The sequence below is a fragment of the Oryctolagus cuniculus genome, chromosome 11 (genome assembly GCF_964237555.1).
Source record: "Oryctolagus cuniculus chromosome 11, mOryCun1.1, whole genome shotgun sequence".
Lineage (NCBI taxonomy): Eukaryota > Metazoa > Chordata > Mammalia > Lagomorpha > Leporidae > Oryctolagus > Oryctolagus cuniculus.
The window spans coordinates 120,927,331-120,947,243 of record NC_091442.1 but is presented as its reverse complement, the minus strand read 5'-3'; the positions used below and the strand labels follow the sequence as shown (position 1 = coordinate 120,947,243).

The 19,913-nt window shown below is 64.9% G+C and overlaps 1 protein-coding gene across 3 annotated transcripts in view; it reads left to right on the top strand.

The window, feature by feature from the left end:
* The window catches only part of CELSR1 (cadherin EGF LAG seven-pass G-type receptor 1), a 114,059-nt gene that overhangs the window by 90,795 nt on the left and 3,351 nt on the right, over positions 1-19,913 (top strand). For all 3 annotated transcript variants that reach the window (XM_051828133.2, XM_051828136.2, XM_051828135.2), the window contains exons 15-30: positions 1,511-1,694; positions 1,988-2,089; positions 2,586-2,680; positions 3,042-3,251; positions 4,191-4,374; positions 5,330-5,473; positions 7,956-8,160; positions 8,378-8,545; positions 10,594-10,720; positions 13,215-13,415; positions 15,755-15,929; positions 17,436-17,548; positions 17,876-17,955; positions 18,797-18,923; positions 19,281-19,406; positions 19,793-19,887. In XM_051828133.2, coding sequence (XP_051684093.2) covers positions 1,511-1,694; positions 1,988-2,089; positions 2,586-2,680; positions 3,042-3,251; positions 4,191-4,374; positions 5,330-5,473; positions 7,956-8,160; positions 8,378-8,545; positions 10,594-10,720; positions 13,215-13,415; positions 15,755-15,929; positions 17,436-17,548; positions 17,876-17,955; positions 18,797-18,923; positions 19,281-19,406; positions 19,793-19,887 — 2,336 coding nt within the window. The remainder of the gene's footprint in view (positions 1-1,510; positions 1,695-1,987; positions 2,090-2,585; positions 2,681-3,041; positions 3,252-4,190; positions 4,375-5,329; positions 5,474-7,955; positions 8,161-8,377; positions 8,546-10,593; positions 10,721-13,214; positions 13,416-15,754; positions 15,930-17,435; positions 17,549-17,875; positions 17,956-18,796; positions 18,924-19,280; positions 19,407-19,792; positions 19,888-19,913) is intronic.

Genomic DNA, 19,913 nt, shown 5'->3' with positions numbered 1-19,913 from the left:
CCCCGCGCCTGCATGCACACACACACGTACCCTGCGCCTGCGTGTGCGCACACTCACGTACCCTGCACCTGCGTGTGCACACATTCACGTACCCCGTGCCTGCACATATGCCAACCTGTGCATCCTCTCACTTCTGCACACACTGTGCATGTGCACTCACCCCCACACACCTGCACACACCTCTGCGTGTGCACTCACCCCCACACACCTGCACGCACCTCTGCGTGTGCACACTCACCCCCACACACCTGCACGCACCTCTGCGTGTACACACTCACACCTGCACAGCCCCGCGGACACGTTTCCCGAGGTGTGGCTCAGGTTGCTGCCTGTCCCACGCGACTGCTGCGGGGCCGTTTTCCGGCATGGGCAGTTGGGTGACTTTGAGCCGGGCTTGGCTCCGGCACCGCTGCGCTCCTCACTGGCCATCCGCTGACGTTCCGGAGACAAGGGTGGCGCTGGGGGCTGGTGGCCTAGCCCCACCTGCCTGGTGTGCTGTCCCCAGCTCCCTGCTTGTGTGTCCCGGTTCCTGTCCTCGTCAGTGCTGTCGTGCAAGGACTGCCACAAGCTGCCAGTCACAGGAACCCGCGCTCTCGGTCTGAGGTCAGGGTAGGGGTGACACTGGCCACCAGGTCCCTGTAGCCCTCGGCAAGGGACGCTGCTGTCACGCGGGGGTGGCGTGCTGGTCCCAGGAGGGGTCACTCCCTGTGACACTCCCCCTGATGTCCATCAATCCCCAGGGCCCACTGTGGTTCCCCAGGGAGCCGCCCTCAGCAGGGGTAGAACAGTGGTTGGGGGTCAGGGCTGTGCAGGGTGGGAGTCGTGGCCTCAGCGGGTGTGGGGGAGAGACGGGAGCATAGCCTGTAGCTCTGCTCACAGACAGTTATGGGAAGCGTGAGAAAGAATTTAAGAGCTCCAGGTCAGCCCCGCCCCCACGCAGGGTCCTCCCCCGCCGCGGGGCCGCCGCCCTCGGCAGCACCCGGCCCCAAAGCAGGAACCAGCTCGGGGGTTGCCCACCCCACAGCCCGTCCCACCTTCCAGAGGGGGCACTTGGGCCTCGGGCGGCTGAGGGGACGGCCGAGGCTGTGTGGCCACCCAGCAGCAGAGCGGACACGTGCTCTTCAGAGCCAAGCACGTGCCTGCGGGAGCCAGGGCTGGGCCAGGCCGAAGCGAGTAGCTTCCTCCAAGCACTTGGGCCACCTGCCGCTGCTTTCCTAGGCCGTTAGCTGGGAGCTGGATGGGAAGTGGAGCAGCCGGGACACGAACCGGCGCCCCCATGGGATGCCGGCGTCCCAGGCAGCGGCTTGACCCGCTTGGCCACAGCGCCGGCTGCAAGTATGATACTTTTCGGGCAGATCTGGAGGTGCCCACGATAAGGATTTGCTGGGTGGGGGACCCCTGTATTCTGGGGTCGCGGAGGGCAGACGGCAGTGCGAGGCTTGGAGGAATGTCGCTCTTGAGGGAGGGGCTCTGGCTGGCATCTGAGGCCCCGGCCTGCTGGTTCTCGCAGGAGAATTACTACAAGCCCCCGGCCCAGGACGCCTGCCTGCCCTGCGACTGCTTCCCCCACGGCTCCCACAGTCGCGCCTGTGACATGGACACTGGGCAGTGCGTGTGCAAACCCGGCGTCATCGGCCGCCAATGCAACCGCTGTGACAACCCTTTCGCCGAGGTCACCACGCTCGGCTGTGAAGGTGCATGTCGCCCGCTGTCCCCCTCCCGGACACCCAGGGTCAGGCCCCTGGACTGTGTGTGTGTGTGTGTGTATGCACGCGCGTGTGTGTGCGCGTGTGCTGTGGAAGGTCTCAGCAGCCCGGTGCTCCATCCTCTCTTGGCCTTCTAGGAATCTGTGGGTAAAAGCCTGGGTCACCTGCCCCCTGGGTCTGAGGTCTTAGGGAGGGGAAGAGGGAGGGTTTGGTGCTGTGGGGCGGCGCCCCCTGCAGGGGTACAGCGCTGGACTGAGCGGCCTCTTTCCTCTGTCCCCCAGTGATCTACAACGGGTGTCCCCGAGCGTTCGAGGCCGGCATCTGGTGGCCACAGACTAAGTTTGGGCAGCCGGCCGCGGTGCCGTGCCCCAAGGGATCTGTGGGTAAGTCTCCGTGGCCTGTGGCACCCCCGGGCTAGGAAGTTGGTCTGAGGCCCATGTCCTCGTGGGAAGGCCGTCCCAACACCGGAATCACAAGACGCTCTGTTCGGCCCAGGCTGTGGGGGCAAGATCTGACAGCAGGTGGCAGAGAGCGTGCAGGGCTCCGCCACTGTCCGGCCGGGGCCGCGGAGGGGCTGCCTCACGGTGCTCGGGGTGGGTCAGAGGGGATGGTGGCAGTGCTGCCCGCGCCAAGGGGAGTTCTGTGAAGCTGGTGGCTCTTGGCTTCGCTCCTCCCACTTTGCCTGGGTGTGCACCGGGGGGCCTGTGCCGGCACAGCCTCGGAAGGGAGCTAGCTGGGTTGGCCTCGGGCCATGGCCCTGCTCAGCCTAGGGCAGCTGTGTGTTTGGGGGTCTCACCTCTGCTCTGCTGGGGTTCAGTACTTTGGGTGGGGCTGGGTGGTTCTGGTCCAGCTTCTACGCCCCCCCCCCCACGTCCCCAGGCAACGCCGTTCGGCACTGCAGCGCCGAGAAAGGCTGGCTGCCCCCGGAACTCTTCAACTGCACCAGCGGCTCCTTCCTGGACCTCGGGGTCATGGTAGGCGTGTGTGTGCGCGTGTGTGTGCGTGCGGGCAGCTGGGCCCCCTGGGGACAGTGGGCATGGGCTTGCTGGTCAGGGGCCGTGGGGGGGCCCAGCACCCCCTCTGGGTTGGAGGCTGCGTCTCTTGTGCCCATGGGACCCAGCTCTGTGTCTGGTACACACAGCTCCCACGCTCACCCTCCCGTCCTGCCCGTTTCTCACCACCTCCTCTTCTCCGGATTCTCACCTCCCGCACTCGGGCCCGGCATCCCCTCCCCCACGTGTCCTCCCCACTGTCACCAGCCCACGGTCGTCTCAGCCTTGGGCTGTCTCCTCCCTTCCTGACGGGCCTGCCCACGCTGCCCCTGCCTCCCCCCAGAACGAGAAGCTGCGGCGCAACGAGACGCGGCTGGACGGCGAGCGCTGCCTGCGGCTGGCCAAGGCGCTGCGGAACGCCACGCGGCCGCCCGGCCTGCTCTTCGGCAACGACGTGCGCACGGCCTCCCAGCTGCTGGCCCGTGTCCTGCAGCACGAGAGCCGGCAGCGCGGCTTCGACCTGGCGGCCACGCGCGACGCCGACTTCCACGAGGTGGGGCCCAGGAGGGGACGGCGGGGGACCTCGCTCCGAGAGTCGGCCGCACTCGGCAGGGGGACGCGCCGCACGGCCTCCGGGTGGCGGTGGAGCCCTCGGGCTGCGCCCGGCTGCGCTCTGACCCGGAGGGCAGGGGTCTGCCCCGGCAGCTGAGGCAGGGACCTGCCTGGGTTGTGTCGTGCACTGGACGGGGGTGAGGGCTGGAGAAGCCCCTCGCTCTGTTTGTAAACCGCCCTTGGGGCGTCATGAGCTCGCCCACCTCCTCCTCCTCCTCCTCCATGCAGGCGCCCTGGGGACCGCCTGCTGGGCGCTGTCCTCTCACACTGGTTGGCATCCTGGTCTGAGGGTTTGGGCCACTGGAGTCCTCTTCTTGGTTTCCGTCTGGGGTTGTGGCCCCCAGGCCCTGCCCCTCACCGCCCTCCACGCACACCTGCTCTCTGAGCCCCCAGAGGTGTGGGGTGGGGTGCTCCCCACACCGGCCTCACTGCGGCCCCTGCCCTGCTGAGGGTGTGGCCACTCCGGCACCTGGTTTTCCTGGTGTGACCAGGGGTCCCTGTTTCTGCGCCCCTCGGTGTCCAGGGTGCGCACAGTGGAACCCCAGGGAGGCGCACTCACGGCCGCATCCCGGCCTGCAGGGTGGCATCCCCCACGCCCTCCTCCTGCCCCCGTGGGCTGCGGGCTGAGCCCCGTGTGGTCTGTCCCCCACGCCCTCCTGCCACCCCTGTGGGCTGCGGGCTGAGCCCCGTGCGTCTGTCCCCCACGCCCTCCTCCCGCCCCCATGGGCTGCTGGCTGAGCCCCGTGCATGTGGTCTGTCCCCCACGCCCTCCTGCCGCCCCCGTGGGCTGCGGGCTGAGCCCCGTGCGTGTGGTCTGTCCCCCACACCCTCCTGCCGCCCCCGTGGGCTGAGGGCTGAGCCCCGTGCATCTGTCTACCAGGATGTGGTGCAGACGGGCAGCGCCCTCCTGGCGCCGGCCACCAGGCCCGCGTGGGAGCAGATCCAGCGTGGCGAAGGCGGCGTGGCGCAGCTGCTGCAGCGCTTCGAGGCCTACTTCAGCACCGTGGCCCAGAACGTGCGCAGGACCTACCTGAGGCCCTTCGTGCTGGTCACCGCCAACATGAGTAAGCGTGGGGGCGGGGCGGGGCTGCTCGCTGGCCTCTGCGTCCTGGTCTGGGGAATGGGGGGAATGTTGCTGGGCCTCTGGGCGGACGTGCAGGGAGACGCCACTCCTGGCACAGGCGAGGCCAGGGCCGGGGGCCACTGCCGCTCGGTGGGCCTGGCAGCCTGCCACCCCTGCAGGCGTGAGACCCTGACGGGGGCAGGCACAGCTGGGCACCCCACAGGCCAGTGCCTCTCCTTCTAAATCGCCCCGAGCACCAGGCCATACTGCCCTGGGGCAGGGGTCAGTAAGTCAGGTTCCCTCAGGCCAAGGGGAGCTGGCCCTGGGGTTGGCCATCACATGCTGGGGGGGGGGGCGCTCCGCAGCCCTGGGGGTGGTTCCTCCCAGGGAGCAGCCCCAGGTGGTCCCTGCAGAGTCACCTGGTGCAGAGTTGGGGCGGGGCCCTCACCCCTGGATTCCACCCAACTGCCCAGCACTGGCTCCTGCGGGAGATTGAGGGCACCTGTGTCCTAGCGGGAGTGTTGCATGCGGGGTGACAGGGCAGCCCCCTGCAGCAAATGGGGTGTCATGCAGCTCTGTCATTGGGGTCCCCCATACGTGGTGGTTGGTGCCCACTGATATGTCCAAGAGCCTCCCACACAGCAACGAGCCCCCGTGACCCCGCGTGACCCCGCGTGACCAGTCTCAGGGGTCCTGCCTCAGGCTGCAGGTTCTAAGTGTCGTCACTGCCACAGTCACCACCATAGCGAGCCTCCCAGCCCAGCTGGGTGCACGGCAGGGCGTGACACATCACTTGACAGCGACCCCGCCCCCAGTCCCTCAGAGACCCAGGGCAGGCGATCTGGGGCGGGGGGGATGGGCAGGGGGCGCGCCTGCACCTCCGCAGGGGGCCTGGGGAAGGCGGCAGCCGACCTGGCACAGCGAGGGCGGGGCGTGTGACCATCGGGCCCTCCCAGTTCTTGCAGTGGACGTCTTCGACAAGTTCAACTTCACGGGCGCCAGGGTGCCGCGGTGCGGGGACGACCGCGAGGAGCTCCCCTGGGAGCTGGACTCCTCGGTGTCCTTCCCCGCCGACTTCTTCAGCCCCCCTGAGCACACAGGTAAAGCTGCCGGGACCCCCGCGTGGTGGGGGGAGGCGGTCAGGGCGAGCACGTGGCGTTCGGTGGCCTCTTCCCCAGCGCCGCTGCTCCCGGGCGGCCGCTCTGTCGGGCCTGATTGGCAGTGAAGGGCGGCCTCCGGCAAGGTGGTTCGTGTTGTGGTGTGACGTGACGGGACGTGTTGTGACGAGACATACCACACCTTGCATGCCGTGCCGTGAGATGTCATGTTGTGACATGACCTGTTAGGAGATGTGACAGACAAACTGTGACGTGCTGTGATGTGATGTAATGTGCCGTGTCGTGATGAGACGTGTCATGATGCCGTGACATCACGTGACGTGTCATGTCGTGATGAGAGCTTGAAACCCCCCGTGAGCCTGTCACCTGACCCACGTGAGAAGCCACTCGTGTGCAAGGGTACTTCTGAAAGTTTGTGGGAGAGTGGGGTTAAAAGATAGATGTATTTTGGTTCAAAACACTTTTTTAAAGATAAAATAATTAGTTAATTCATTGCGTGTTTATTTGAAAGAGTTAGAGATCTTCCATCTGCTGGTGCACTCCCCAGCCGGCGGCAGCGTCCAGGGCTGGCCAGGCTGGAGCCAGGAGCTTCCTCTGAGGGTGCAGGGGCCCGAGCACTGGGGCCGTCTTCTGCTGCTTCCCAGGCCATCGGCAGGGAGCTGGATGGGGAGTGGAGCAGCCGGGACTCGAACCGGTGCCTGGATGGGATGCCGGGATCTCAGGCTGCGGCTTTGCCTGCTCGGCCACGGCTCTGGCCCCTTGTGTGTGGTTTCTGTGGACTGTGTTTCCCATGAGCTCCTAGACATGTCCCGTGTAGGCTGCTCCGCAGGGGAGCTGATGCCGTGTGCGCAGCCCTGGTCCTGCGCCAGGAGTCCCGCGCCTCAGTCCGCTGCTTTGAATTCAGGGTTTTTGCAGCTCACACAGCCCCGAGCGTTCTTGAGTCCCAGGGACTCACGGGCGATTTCAGCTGGGTGGTGTTGGTCCGTGAGCATCGCCCCCGGCTTCTCACGGGAAACGTGTGCGAGGGTCCCGGACATAGGGCGGGCGTGGTCCTGAGCCAGCTCCCAAACCCCGCCTTCTCCCCACTGTTGTGTGGCGGCTTCCTCACAGCTGTCCTCGCCAGTGCTTGTGGGGGGCGGGGTGTGCGTGAGTGTGGTATGGGTTGTGTATGCGTGTGGGTGTGATTCGTGGGTAGTGTGGATGTCGTGTGTGTATGGGTATATGCGTGTATATAGGTATGTGATGTGTGTGATTCATGTATGATGTGTATGTGTGATGCGTGTATGTGTGATGTGTGTATGTGTGATATGTGATGTGTGTGGTGTGTATATGTATTATGTGATGCATTGTGATGTGTGTATATATGTGTGATGTATGTATATGTGTGTAGAGTATGTGTGTATGTGATTCATGTGATATGTATGTGATGTGTATATGTATGATTCATGTGTGATACATGTGTGATGTGTGGGTATGTATGTGATGTGCATGATTCATTTGTGATGTATGTATATGTGTGTGGTGTTTGGAGTAATGTGTGTGATTCATGTGTGATGTGTTTGTGTGGAGTATGGTGTATGTGATGCATGTGATGTGTATATGTGTGTGTGATTGTGATTCATGTGTGGTACACGTATATGTGGATATGTATGTGTGATGTGTGATCCATGTGTGATGTGTATGATTCTTGTGTGATGTGTGTATATGTGTGTGGTGTGTGTGTGGAGTAATGTGTGTGATTCATGTATGATGTGTGTGATGTGTGTAGAGTATGCGTATATGTGGTTCATGTGATGTGTGTATGTGATATGTATGTTTGATTCATGTGTGTATGTGTGTATGTGTGATGTGTGTGATTCATGTGTGATGGGTGTATATGTATATGTGTGTGTGACATGTGTATGGAGTATGTGTGTGTGACTCGTGTGTGATGTGTGTATGTGGAGTACATGTATGTAAGCATGTGACGCATGTGTGTGGGGTGTGTGTTCCTTGGTGTCTACTAGCAGAGGGCTCTGCCTCGATGACTCTGTTGCACTCGTGCCCCTGACCCCACGGCGCCGTCCATCAGGCAGGGGCCTGGTCTGCCCATGGGGCCCCACCGAGGCCGTCTCCCTGGGCACCTGTGTATGGCTTTCTGGACGGCCCTGAGTCCCAGCCCCCCTCAGCTCTATGTGGCATGCGTTTGTGCCCGTGCACCTGCTGAAGCGCCGTGGTTAGTGGGTGCAGGGGCACGGGTCACCGGCACCCTCGCAGTCCTTTGGGTACCTGACCCAGAGTGGAGAGGTCGCCTTGTACGGCTGCTGTGTCAGGTGCTGGGGGAAGCGCTCTGCTGCCTCCCTGAGGAGAACTCGCTGGAGGTGAGCGCCCCCTGGCGGGTGCCCGGGTACCCCTACCCCATCCCCTGCCCCGTCCCCTGCCCCAACCTGGCCTTGTGGCCTCAGGCTCTGTGCTCACCTTACAGAAGGCGCTGTGGGGGGACCGGCCAGCCGCAGGGCCACCCCACAGACGGCACGCCCGGGGCCCGGGGCTGAGAACGGAGCCCCTCTGAGCAGGCAGAGGAGGCACCCCGATGACCCCCGCCGGACCGCCGTCACCCTGGTGGTCATCTACCGGACTCTGGGCCAGCTGCTGCCCGACCACTACGACCCTGACCGCCGCAGCCTCCGGTAAGGCCGAGTGCCGGGTCCCTGAGACGGGTGTGGCGAAGCCCTGACCCAAGACCTTGCTGGGACCCCGGCCTGGCCCGCCCCTGGCTGTGCCATCACCTCCCTGAGCACAGGGCCACAGCTCTATGCTCCTGGGCATTCCTCAACCGCACTGGGCCACACGCCTGTCCTATGTCGCCAGTCCATGTCCTGACCGCACCTGGCTTCCCCGGCACAGGCTGCCCAACCGGCCGGTCATCAACACCCCTGTGGTGAGCGCCGTGGTGTACAGCGAGGGCCCCCCACTGCCCAGCCTGCTGGAGAGGCCCATCCGGCTGGACTTCCCACTGCTGGAGACGGAGGAGCGCACCAAGCCCGTGTGCGTGTTCTGGAACCACTCCCTCGCGTAAGTGCAGCGCCCTGCCAGAGAGCCCGGCGCTTCCAGCCGCGGCCTCGCTGGGCCGGCGGACGCCCCCGTCCCCGTAGCTCAGCCTCAGGGCGCCCGGGGACCGTCGGGCTCAGTCTTGTGGCCCAGGAGGCCTGTCCTTCTGCTGTGCTGCTGGGCTGGTGGAGCCCCCGCCCTCGCACACGTGTACACAGATGTGCACATGCGTGCCCGCACACACCCAGAGGTCCCGCAGGAAGTCCAGCTCCCATGATGTGGTGGCGCCACGTGGATCTCATTCTAGACGGACAGGGCAGGTGGGACTTGGACAGCTGAGAGCCTCGCCACCGGTGGTGGGGCACCCAGATGCGTGTGGAGGGGTCCCTGACCCCAGCCTTGACCCTGAGACTCACCATAAGCCAGTGGGGGGCTGGCTCCCCTCGAGGGTGCCCCGCCCAGCAGGGTCCATGGGGCTGTTTCGAAGCCGGGCCAGGAGTTCCCCGGCAGTGGTTTTTGGGGCATCAGCCTGAAGTGAGAAGTGTGTGTAGTTTGGAAATGTGATTTTCAGCCATGCACACGTGAGCCTGCAGACTGCGGACCTGGTGCCGTGTGCACACGTGAGCCTGCAGGCCCTGGGGCCCAGTGTCACGTGCACGCGTGAGCCTGTGGACACAGCTGTGCTCTGGTCTGCGGGGAGAGGGAGGCCCAGGCCTGTCGGCGTCGCCTGTCGCTGCCCCCTCTCCTGATTTGTGTCCACCTTGCTGTCTGTGTTCAGAAGAAACCTGAGGGGAGCTGGGGTGTGGACACTTCCCGGTCAGCAGGCCTGGCGCACAGACAGGAATCTGAGACGCCAGCGTGGTGCCCAGGGGTGGGGGCGCCCTCCCCCCGCGGCCCGCGGCCCCCACGAGCAGCCAGGACTGAGTGCGGTGCAGCCGGGAGCGGCCCCAGATGCTGAGCCTGGCGTTCAGCGGGCAGCCGCTGCGCGGGGCGGGGCCGCGGGCGCGGCGCTCTCAGCTCAAGCCGGTGGCGCCGGCTGGAGGAGCCCTTCCACCCCGCAGGGAGCCCCCTGGCGTCGGCGTGCCCGGCAGTGCCGGCTCCCGGGTTGGAACCTCAGTTAGCTCTCGCGGCAGTGACCCGGCCCGCGCCTTGTGTGGCTCCTCGTGCTCCCAGATCTGAAAGGTCTTGGTCAGCGTGTTAGCCTTCACATCCCATTTTACAGAAGAGTAAACTGAGGCTCTCAAAGGCGGTGAGATTTTCCCAGCGCAGGGGAGGGCAGGTTGCTCCTGACACCTTGTTATTTGGGGCTCCCCGGCTTAATGACCGGGCTCCGGCGCCCAGGAAGTTCCCATAAAAGGTTGTGCAATCGGGAGATGAAAGCCTCAGGTGAACAGAGACGAGTTCTGCACAAAGCAGGGCGTGGCCGCCGCGCCGCAGGGCTCTCGGGCAGCAGGTGCGGCGGGGCAAGGGCGAAGTGCTCCCCTTTGTGTCCGAGGTGCCCCCTTTGTGTTCGCTGCTGGGTGCGGGAGAACGGGCCTTCGGGCAGTGTCGTCAGAGGCCCTGCCCAGCCACGGGAAGGCAGGGTGTCGCCGGGGTGGAGCCGTGCGGCTGAGCCGGCTGTCGCCCTCTGTGCAGCGAGTGGGGTGACCTCTGTCAGCGTGTTCCCGGTTTTACTGGAAAGGTAGAGACGGCGCCCATCCACTGGTTCGCTGCCCAGATGCCTCCGAGGGTCAGGGCTCGGCCAGGCCGGAGCAGGAGCCGGGAACTCCATTGAGGTCTCCCACGTGGGTGGCAGGGACCCAGGTTCTTGAGCCACCACCGGCTGCCTTCCCAGGGCATTAGTGAGGAGCTGGAACAGAGCGGGGAGCCGGGGCTCGAACCCAGCTGTCAGTTGTGCGATGTGGCGTCCCAGGCAGCGTCTTAACCCCGCACCACACGCCTGCCCCCGCTGTCTCCATTCGCTCATCCTGCTGATGGGGTCCAGGGGCGTCAGTCTAGAAGGTGAGCCAGGCTGCCCGGGGGGCCTCACAGTGGAGGACGCATCACCCACCCCTTCTCCCTTTGCCCGGCAGCATCGGGGGGACCGGAGGGTGGTCGGCCAAGGGCTGTGAGCTGCTGTCCAGGAACCGGAGCCACGTCGTGTGCCAGTGCAGCCACATGGCCAGCTTCGCGGTGCTCATGGACGTCTCCAGGCGCGAGGTAGGCGCTGCCCACGCTGCCCCCACCCTCTGAGCCTGATTCCGCAGGAAACTCAGCCTCGCTCCCAACCCCACCTCCTCCACAAACTCTCTTTCCCTCTAAGCACTCTGAACCGTTTTAAAAAAGATATATTTATTTATTTATTTATTTGAAAGTCAAAGTTCCAGTGAGAGGTCTTCCATCTGCTGGTCTGCTCCCCAGATGGCCGCAATGGCCGGGGCTGAGCCAGGCTGAAACCAGGAGTCAGGAGCATCTTCTGGTCTCCCATGTGGGTGCAGGGGCCTAACTAAGCACTGTGCCATCTTCCATTGCCTTTCCAGCTGCGTTAGCAGGGAGCTGGATTGGAAGTGGAGCAGCCGGGACTGGAACCGGCGCCCCTAAGAGATGCCGGCACTGCAGGTTAACCCGGCATGCACAGCACCGGCCCCTCTGAACAACGTTTAATCGAATGATTCGCACCTCATCCCGGGAACATGTGGGGACTTCCACGCCCAAACCCCTTAAAGGGTTTCAGAGGCCCAGGCTCACACTCAAGCTCCGAAAGGAGAGCCTGTCCCCGGCACAGTCCCACCGCTGTTCCCACGCCCACCTTGGGTTGAGAGGAGGAAGGCGCTGCAGGTGCAGTGGGCGTGGCCCCTCTGTGCCCCGGGGACAGCGAGGCTGGGTCAGCACCCGGGGCCTCCAGCATCCTCAGCAGCCAGGAGGAGAGTCAGCTGCCGTGAGCTGCCGAGAGGTGGGGCAGAGGGGACTGAGCACGCTGGGAGACCCTGCCCGGCCTCCCATGACCCAGGCAGGAAGACTGCGCGGCGCTTCAGGGGTGCTGGGCCCGGGAGCCAGAGCTGCTGGCCTGGGCAGGCCTCGTCGCGGCCTCTGCGCCGGGCTCTGTGTGGCCCAGGAGCCCAGCCCACGGCTCCTCCCGGGGACTTTGTGGTGCTCAGGATGTTGGGGAGCCCGTGTCGGCCTGGGTCTGTGGCACGGGTGAGGCTGCCACCTGCCCACCCCGCTCCCTCGGCACGTGGCACATTCAAGCGGCTAGTCTGGGGCCCAGCCTTTGTTCACGGGGAGGCGGGAGCTGGGGTGATCCGGTCACCAGGGAGCTGGGGCTTCTGAGGCAGAAGGGGTGAGCATGCAGCCGGGGAGTGCAGTGGGATCCCCGCGCCCATGGGGGAGTGTGGGCTGCTGCGGGCTCTGGCGTCTCCCAGGAGGACGGGGCCTCCAGGGGTGCTTGGGGCAGCCACAGAAGGGGCAGGTCTGGGCCCAGAGCCACGAGCACCCAGCCACGCTGCCCCGACTGCATCCTCACCGTGCACGACTCTGTGCCACGAGCAGCTCCTTCCACGGTCGCTGGAGAGCCAGAGCTGGTTGTTCCCAGAATGCCAGGACTCCGGGCTGCACTCCCGGGCAGGCATGTGTCTGCCTGCAGTGCAGGAAGCACACGCCAGCGCCCCCATTGCCGCTGCACGTATGTGTGGAGATGGCCAAGGCAGTCGCAGTGAAAGCCACGTTCAGTGGCCCAAAGAAGCGTGTGAGGGACTGGGACATTTAAAAATGAAGAGGAACCAATGACCACGCGCTGCCGTAGAGACTGAGCGGCTCTGGCAATCCCAGGAGGCACTGTATGGCAGGGTGGACGGCAGCCGGGGGCATGTGGCACTGGCAGGGCAGACTGGCCCACGCCCTGAGGCGCTGGCACGGTGGTTTCACCCCAGCGGGAGTGGAGGGGCATCTCGGCAGCCTCCTGCTGACTGAGCAGAGGAAAGCTTGCAGCCCCGCACGTAGCACCCTCAGCAGGCTCCCTGCCACACGTGGGCTGCTCCCACAGGTCCCCTGGCCCCTTTGTAAGGAGTGAGGCACTAGCCAGGCAGTAACCAGGCCGGGGGCACACGTGCCTTCTGCCTGAGCCAGGAGTGTCTGTTCCGGAGTCTCTCCCAACTCAGGTTTGTTTTTTTTTTTTTTTTTTTTTAAGTTTTATTTGAAAGAGCAACAGATAGCGCCACTCCCTAAATGGCTGCAACAGCCAGAGCTGTGCCTTTCCAAAGCCAGGAGCTGCCCCGAAACCGGGAGCTTCTTCCAGGTCTCCCATGTGGGTACAGGTGCCCAAACACTTGGGCTGTCTTCCACTGCTTTCCCAGGCCATTAGCAGGGAGCTGGATCGGAAGTGGAACAGCCAGGGCTAGAACTGGCACCCATGTGTGATGCCTGCACTGCAAACTGGGGCTTTAACCCGCAGTGTCATAGCGCTGGCTCCTTATTTTTTATTTTAACTTGCGGAATACGTGTCCCACGAGAAGAGCCGTTGAGGGGCATAGGCCGTGCCGCCGGCACTGCCGTCCACCTCCAGACCTGAAGCCACCGCCTTGCTTCTTTGCTGCCTGAGCGCATGGCGTTGGCACGTGGGCGCCTGCCGGTCTTGGGAGACCTCCTCACATTGTTCTCGGCAGTGCCTGCGGGCAGGGCCGTGGCCTTACCCTCTCCGCCCCCTGCCTCACCGCAGCACGGGGAGGTCTTGCCCCTGAAGATCATGACCTATGCTGCTGTGGCTCTGTCGCTGACCGTGCTGCTGGTGGCCTTCGTCCTCCTGGCCCTGGCCCGCGCGCTGCACTCCAACCTGCACAGCATCCACAGGAACCTCATCACGGCACTGTGCCTCTCGCAGCTGGTCTTCGTGGCTGGCATCAACCAGACAGGGAACCCGGTAAGGCCCCGCCCCCGGTCCTCGCTCACCTCCTGCGGGGGCTAGGGAAGGGGCTGCCCTGCCTTTCAGCTTGGTGGATGCAGCAGGGCGTCCCGCACAGCCCTGTGGGAGCCACACGCGAAGGGCCGGGGCCTCCCCTTACGCCCTCGGTCTCGCAAGGCAGACGCCGCGGGCTGCAGGCCGTAGTCAGAGCGCCCGCGTGTGCTGTTGGGTGCAGGCTCGCACCTCCCAGGCCTGGATGGGGGATGGAGCAGCCGCCACTTGTACACGGGCGACTTTGAGGGGCAGCCAGGCTTCGGAATCGACTACCGTGGGGCGCTGGGCTCCTGGCTTCTCGTGGACTTTGTCATGGCCAGGTGGGAGGGAGGTGGCTGAGCTGGGACGCGAGCCCCGAGGAGCTGCGCCGTGCAGGCGGTAACCCCGCCCCATGGTCCGAGCCAGCTCCAGAGCGACTGGCTGGTCCTCTGTGTGCTCACCTGCCCAGCCCTCGCGACCCTGATGGCCCCAGGCAGATGTGAGGCCAGCTGACCGCCACACATGGGTGTGCGCTGACCCCATCACTGTCCGAGAACATCTTGCATGGGGCACTGTCATTTCATTCCTCGCGCGGGGGCGCTGCGTGATCGTCACTGAGCTATAGTCCCCCTGGCAGGTGGGAGCCATGCCTGACCAGGTAAGGGCCAGTGGCATCACCCAGAGTGTGTGTGTGAGGGGTGGGGACCACGGGAGGGGCCCCTGAGCCTGGGGGCCTCGCTGAGGTGCACCAGCTTCCTCTCACAGGCAGGTGGCGCTGTAGGGAGCCTGTGGACAGGCGGATGATGGGCGGAAAGGTGGGGAAGCTGCCAGGAAGGTGAGCTCACAGGTCTGGTAGGTGAGTGGGGGCAGGGCAGGAGTCAGGACTGGTGAGGCTTGGAGGAAGCAGCTGGGGGCGGCTTTAACGTCTCTGGGGGGGATGGGCAGACCAGGGTGCTACTGAGGGGGGCAAGGGTTCGGCCGCCGGCTGGGTGGAGCCCAGAGTTTGAGCCTCGTGGGGGTGGACACATGGCTGGGCCTGGATGTGGCCCCGGAGAAAGGAGCCGAGGCCAGGCTGGCATTCTGCTGCCAGCCGGTCAGGGCCACGGGCAGACCTAGCAGCAGTGGGCCACGTGGGTCCCCTGCACGCACTCCGTGGCTTCTCAGCCACGACACCTGGTGGAACAGCAGCCTGGCTCACAGGCAAGTCTGAGCGTCTGTCCAATGAGCCGGGGTCTCTCGGGCCCAGGCACGGCTCTGCCATTGCGGCTGGAGGCGCTGGGCGGCCGTGTGACTCATGGCAGAGCCCCCTCCAGTGTGAGCCGGAAGCAGGGGCCTGAGCCCCTCCCTGCAGCTGGATGCCCCCCACCCCCCTCACCCCCCCCACCCCGCTCATACCACCTGCTGGGTCCAGGCAGCCAGGGCCCCCCCCCACCCCCCCCCCGCCTCACTGCCTGGGGCCCTGTGCTGTCCCACAGCTGCCCTGTGGGCGTTGGCCAGACACAGCCCCGCCCAGTACAGGGCAGACCCCTGGGACGCGTGCCCTCAGCCTGCTCTGAACTCTGCAGGAGACAAGGGACATGTTCTCATCCCTAAAGCTCCTTCCGCCCTGCAGGGTCCGCAGTGGGGGACACAGGCCAGGCCCCCTCAGCCCGAGCAGCCCCCACCTCCACGGTGTTTTCCAGACCAGGAGCCATCACATACAAACAGACTTCAGCTGCTCTTAAAAAACACGCTCAACCTGCCCTGGTCCGTGAGCTGTGCTCACGTGTGGCGGCGACTGCGGAGAGGGGCCGAACTGCGTGACTGGCGAGGCCAGGGGGAAAACAAGGAGCTGGATTTCCTCTGCAGACAGACCCTGCCTCATAGCCGAGCACACACACACACCCTCACCCTCACCCTCACCGGTGCACACACATATACATACACCTCCACACACACCCTCAGGTCTGCATACACACACATACACACACACCCCACTCTGCCTGTCCGTCTGCAGAGCACTGTGATGTGGCAGCCCCCTCCCCTCACAGTTCCCGTGCACGGGGGTGCTGAGCGCCCTCTCCCCTCCCCCACAGTTCCTGTGCACAGGGGTGGGGGTGCTGAGCGCCCTCTCCCCTCCCCCACAGTTCCCGTGCATGGGGGTGGGGGTGCTGAGCGCCCTCTCCCCTCCCTCACAGTTCCCGTGCATGGGGGTGGGGGTGCTGAGCGCCCTCTCCCCTCCCCCACAGTTCCCGTGCATGGGGGTGGGGGTGCTGAGCGCCCTCTCCCCTCCCTCACAGTTCCCGTGCACGGGGGTGCTGAGTGCCCTCTCCCCTCCCCCACAGTTCCTGTGCACGGTGGTCGCCATCCTCCTGCACTACACCTGCATGACCACCTTCGCCTGGACGCTGGTCGAGAGCCTGCACGTCCACCGTATGCTGACCGAGCTGCGAAACATCGACACCGGGCCCATGAGGTTCTACTACGTCATTGGCTGGGGCGTCCCGGCCATCATCACAGGTGAGGGCAGTGGCACCACACCAGGCGACCAGCAGGAGATCCGCATCTCTCACCCACCACCGCTCCCATGCCCAGCGCTGAGCCTGGACTGCCTGGTGGCTGAGGCTTTGACCCTCGCACTGGTCTGCATGTACGCGTGCCACTGCCCAGTGCCTCCCCAGGAGGTGTGTCCCCTGGCAGGGTGAGCCCCCCAGGAGCTGGGCGCAGCCCCCACACTGAAGCTGTCTCTGCTCACTGGATGGGTGGTTGCACAGGTGAACGAGTGAGTGACCAGGTGGGCCACAGGGGCGGAAGGAGGGGTCGGGGTGGTCGTGTGAGAGCAGTCCTGATGCCTCTGCCCGACGTGGGTGTTCACCCTAAGAGAACGCTCAGGCCTCTTGGCTTCCGGCCTGCTGCTCCCTTGAAGCACCCCGGCCTCTTGTGGGTCTGGACTCTAAATCCAGGCCTCCACCTGGCCAGCTTGCATCCGAGACAGGTGTGTGACACACGCGTGTACTGCGAGCGATCCCGGGACGGCTCCCAGGCCCCACAGAGGTCCTCTGCTGTGCTGTCTCCTGGGCCCCAGGGACCCCACGAGTTCAGGCGGGGCCTTCACTGAGCTATCCAGCGAGTGCCTCTTTGAGACCAGGCCTCGGTCCTGAGACCCCGCCCTGAAGGGGCTGCAGGGCTGGGGGAGGGGCTGCTGCTTGGAGGAAGCTGGGAGAGCAAGGTGTGCCGGGGGTCCAGCGTGTGGGGACAGCCCAGTGGGGAGTGTGGCTGCTGGGACCACACCACGTGAGGCCTTATCAACCAGGGGGCAGTGGAGGTCCCAGAGGTTTTCCACAGTGGGGAAGTAACTTCCCTTGAGGGGCATGCAGGGGGACACGGGACAATGTGGGCTGCAGCTGGGAGCTGCGAGACCACGCACCTGTCACCCCCAGTGCAGGAGGCCCCTGAAGGCCTGGGGCGGTGCTGTAGGGCAGGCTGTCCTGGTCCAGCTTGGCCAGGGACAGGATTGAAATGAAGGCTGAGTAACACTGCACAGCACTGTGGCACAGCGGGGCCACGCCGGAGGGTCTTGGGTGCCATGTGTGTGCGCACACAGGACATGAGTGGCACACTCCCACAGCCCCCGGGCCTGCCATCCCTCACCCACTGCCGCTGCTTCCTCCCTTGCACCCTGGGTGGGGCACGGCCTCCTGGCCTCTGGCCGGTCCAGCTGGCGAGGCCCTTCCCAAGCACCACCCCGCTGTTCCTCGCTCTGCCTCCCTCAGCACGGCTGGCAGGGGTGGGGCAGATCCCCGCAGAGCTCCTGCCTCCCAGGCCCACAGGAGGGCCCTGCACTTGGCTCCCAGGGTCTCTGCTGGGTCCTGGATGCTGCTCTCAGCCCCTTGCACTTCCCTCCTCGGAAAGTGACGCCAGGTCCCCAGTCCATGGCCGTGGGCCTTGGAGGGGGTCATCTGTCCTGTGACCCACACACTGGCAGGCATTTGGCCCTTACTCCTCTCTGCCCTGCACTGTGCTCAGGACTGGCAGTGGGCCTGGACCCCCAGGGCTATGGGAACCCCGACTTCTGCTGGCTGTCCCTCCATGACACTCTGATCTGGAGCTTTGCTGGGCCCGTCGGAATGGTCATAGCTGTGAGTGCCGGGTGCCCCCAGGGAATTCTGGCTGGCTGGGGTCACAGTGCCTGAGCAGGCAGGGCAGGGTGGGAAGAGCCCATCCCATGGTAACAGTTGCTGAAGCCTCCGGGCTGCCCCGGGGCCTCGTCCTTGGGTCCCTGGATCCCAGGTTATGTTTTGTGCCCACTGGGAGACTGCTGGGTGTCCATCCCCCAGGAAGGTCCCCACACATGTAGGCTGGGAGGGTGGCTGCAGCCTGGCATGGGACAGCCTTGGCTCCCAGGGTGCAGGGTGGCTTCAGAGCACCTGCCAGCACGCGAGAGCACTCTTTCCTTTTGTTCTCAGATCAACACAGTCATTTTTGTCCTGTCTGCCAAGGTTTCCTGCCAAAGAAAGCACCATTACTATGAAAGGAGAGGGGTTGTGTAAGTTGGGGATGAATTCAACCAGGGGGGTGCACCTAAGGCTAAGCTGACCTTGTCCAGCCACGGTCAACAGGCCCTGGGACCCCCAAGTATCCCGTGTGCGTGCCAGGTAGGGTTCTGTTCAGCCCATTGCCGGCTCAGCCCCAGGGACGCCTGGCCCAGGGGAGGGGCCGGTGTGGAACCTGCAGGACCCGGTGGTGAATGAGCTGTGGAGTGAGTGAGGCCGGCAGCCCCAGGCCCTGGCCCAGCATGGGGGAGGGTCCTCAACCAACCCTGAGGTGCCTGGAAACACCCAGTGGGGGTGAGATGTGTATTCCAAGTGGAAGAGATCCCTGGGGAAGGAGAGAATGGGGGCCGGGAGACGAGGACGGGGTGCCTGTCAGGTGTTTCGGCAGAGACAGGGCCAGGCAGGCAGGAAGAGTCTGGAACAGGCGGGTGATGGAACCCGGAGGAAGGGTCGATGCCAGGGCGGTGCAGGTCTTGTGGCCGCCCCACCCTGTCCAGCCCCAGGAGGGGTCCTTGTCACTCCCTGTGCAGAGCCCAGAAGTCACCTCCCAGATCACACAGCAGGGGCAGCACAGGCCTCAGCCTTGCCTCTGGCGTCCCCAGGGCTGGTGTGGCCTGGTGCACCAGGCACCACAGCAGGACCTGTGGGCAGGGGCTTGTGGTGGCCGTCACTCCTGTCCAAGTGCTGGGGGCAGTGGCCCGTGGCGATCACGCCTCCTGTTTTTACTTGTTCTCTGCTGACTTCCCTACTGACGCAGGCGCTTAGACCGTGGTTTGGGGTGAGGGAGGGCTGTGTGTGGGAGGGCGGCCCTGGAGTCAAGCCCCGTGCCCGCAGCGCCCTGCTGAGGACCGCCTTCCTGCTGCTGCTGCTCGTCAGCGCCACCTGGCTGCTGGGGCTGCTGGCCGTGAACAGCGACGTGCTCCTCTTCCACTACCTCTTTGCTGGTTTCAGCTGCCTGCAGGTATGCTCGGCCAAGGGGCCTGGCGGGGCGGCTTCAGCTCCCAGGCCCACCCCAGGAAAGTGGCTGGGGTCCCCAGTCCCCCGCGTGGTGGTCCTTAGGAGGGCAGGGCAGGGGCTGTCCCCAGGAAGGGGCGGTGGCCTCAGGTCGGGGACCCCAGGCACAATGGCTGTCCTGCCCAAGAAAGCAGAGGCCCTGGGGAGGCCTGGTGTGGCCCCAGGGGGCACCTGTCTCCCAGGCCACATGGGCCGGGCTGGCTCCATCCACGCAGCCCACGTGGTGGTGTGAAATGGGTCCTGGTGGGGCAGCATCAGGACCCCACAGGCCACGTCTGCTGCTGACCGCTGCCCTCCCCCCCAGGGCCTCTTTGTCCTCCTGTTCCACTGCGTGTTCAACAGGGAGGTTCGCAAGCACCTGCGGGCGGTGCTTGCCGGGAAGAAGCTGCACCTGGACGACTCGGCCACCACCAGGGCCACCCTGCTGACGGTAGGAGTACGAGGACCCAGGGTCACAGTTCCATGGCCTTTGTGCCCCCCACCCCGAGGGTGCTGCAGCTGTCCACACTGCTTGTGCTCCGTGTCTTCCACTGTGGCCCTGGGAGAGCGAGCAGCACTGGCAGGATGGGGTCTCAGCCTAACCTCAGCCCACTTCTCAAGGTTTAGAAGACAGGGACCAGGGCGGGCGAGGACCCCCAAGCCAGAAGCTGTGGCCAGCTTACACGAGAAAGAAACCTCCAGCCACCGCAGGGCTGTCAGGAGGCTCCTGTGTGTGCCGGGCAGGGGCAGGGCCCAGGCTTGGTGTGAGGCAGCCATCCTGGGAGGGTTCATGTGGCCGCCTCTGCCGGCACTAACCAGCCCTGCTTTTCCCCCCAGCGCTCCCTCAACTGCAACAACACGTACAGCGAGGGCCCCGACATGCTCCGCACGGCCCTGGGCGAGTCCACTGCCTCGCTGGACAGCACCGTCAGGTCAGCCCCGGGCCCCAGCCTGATGT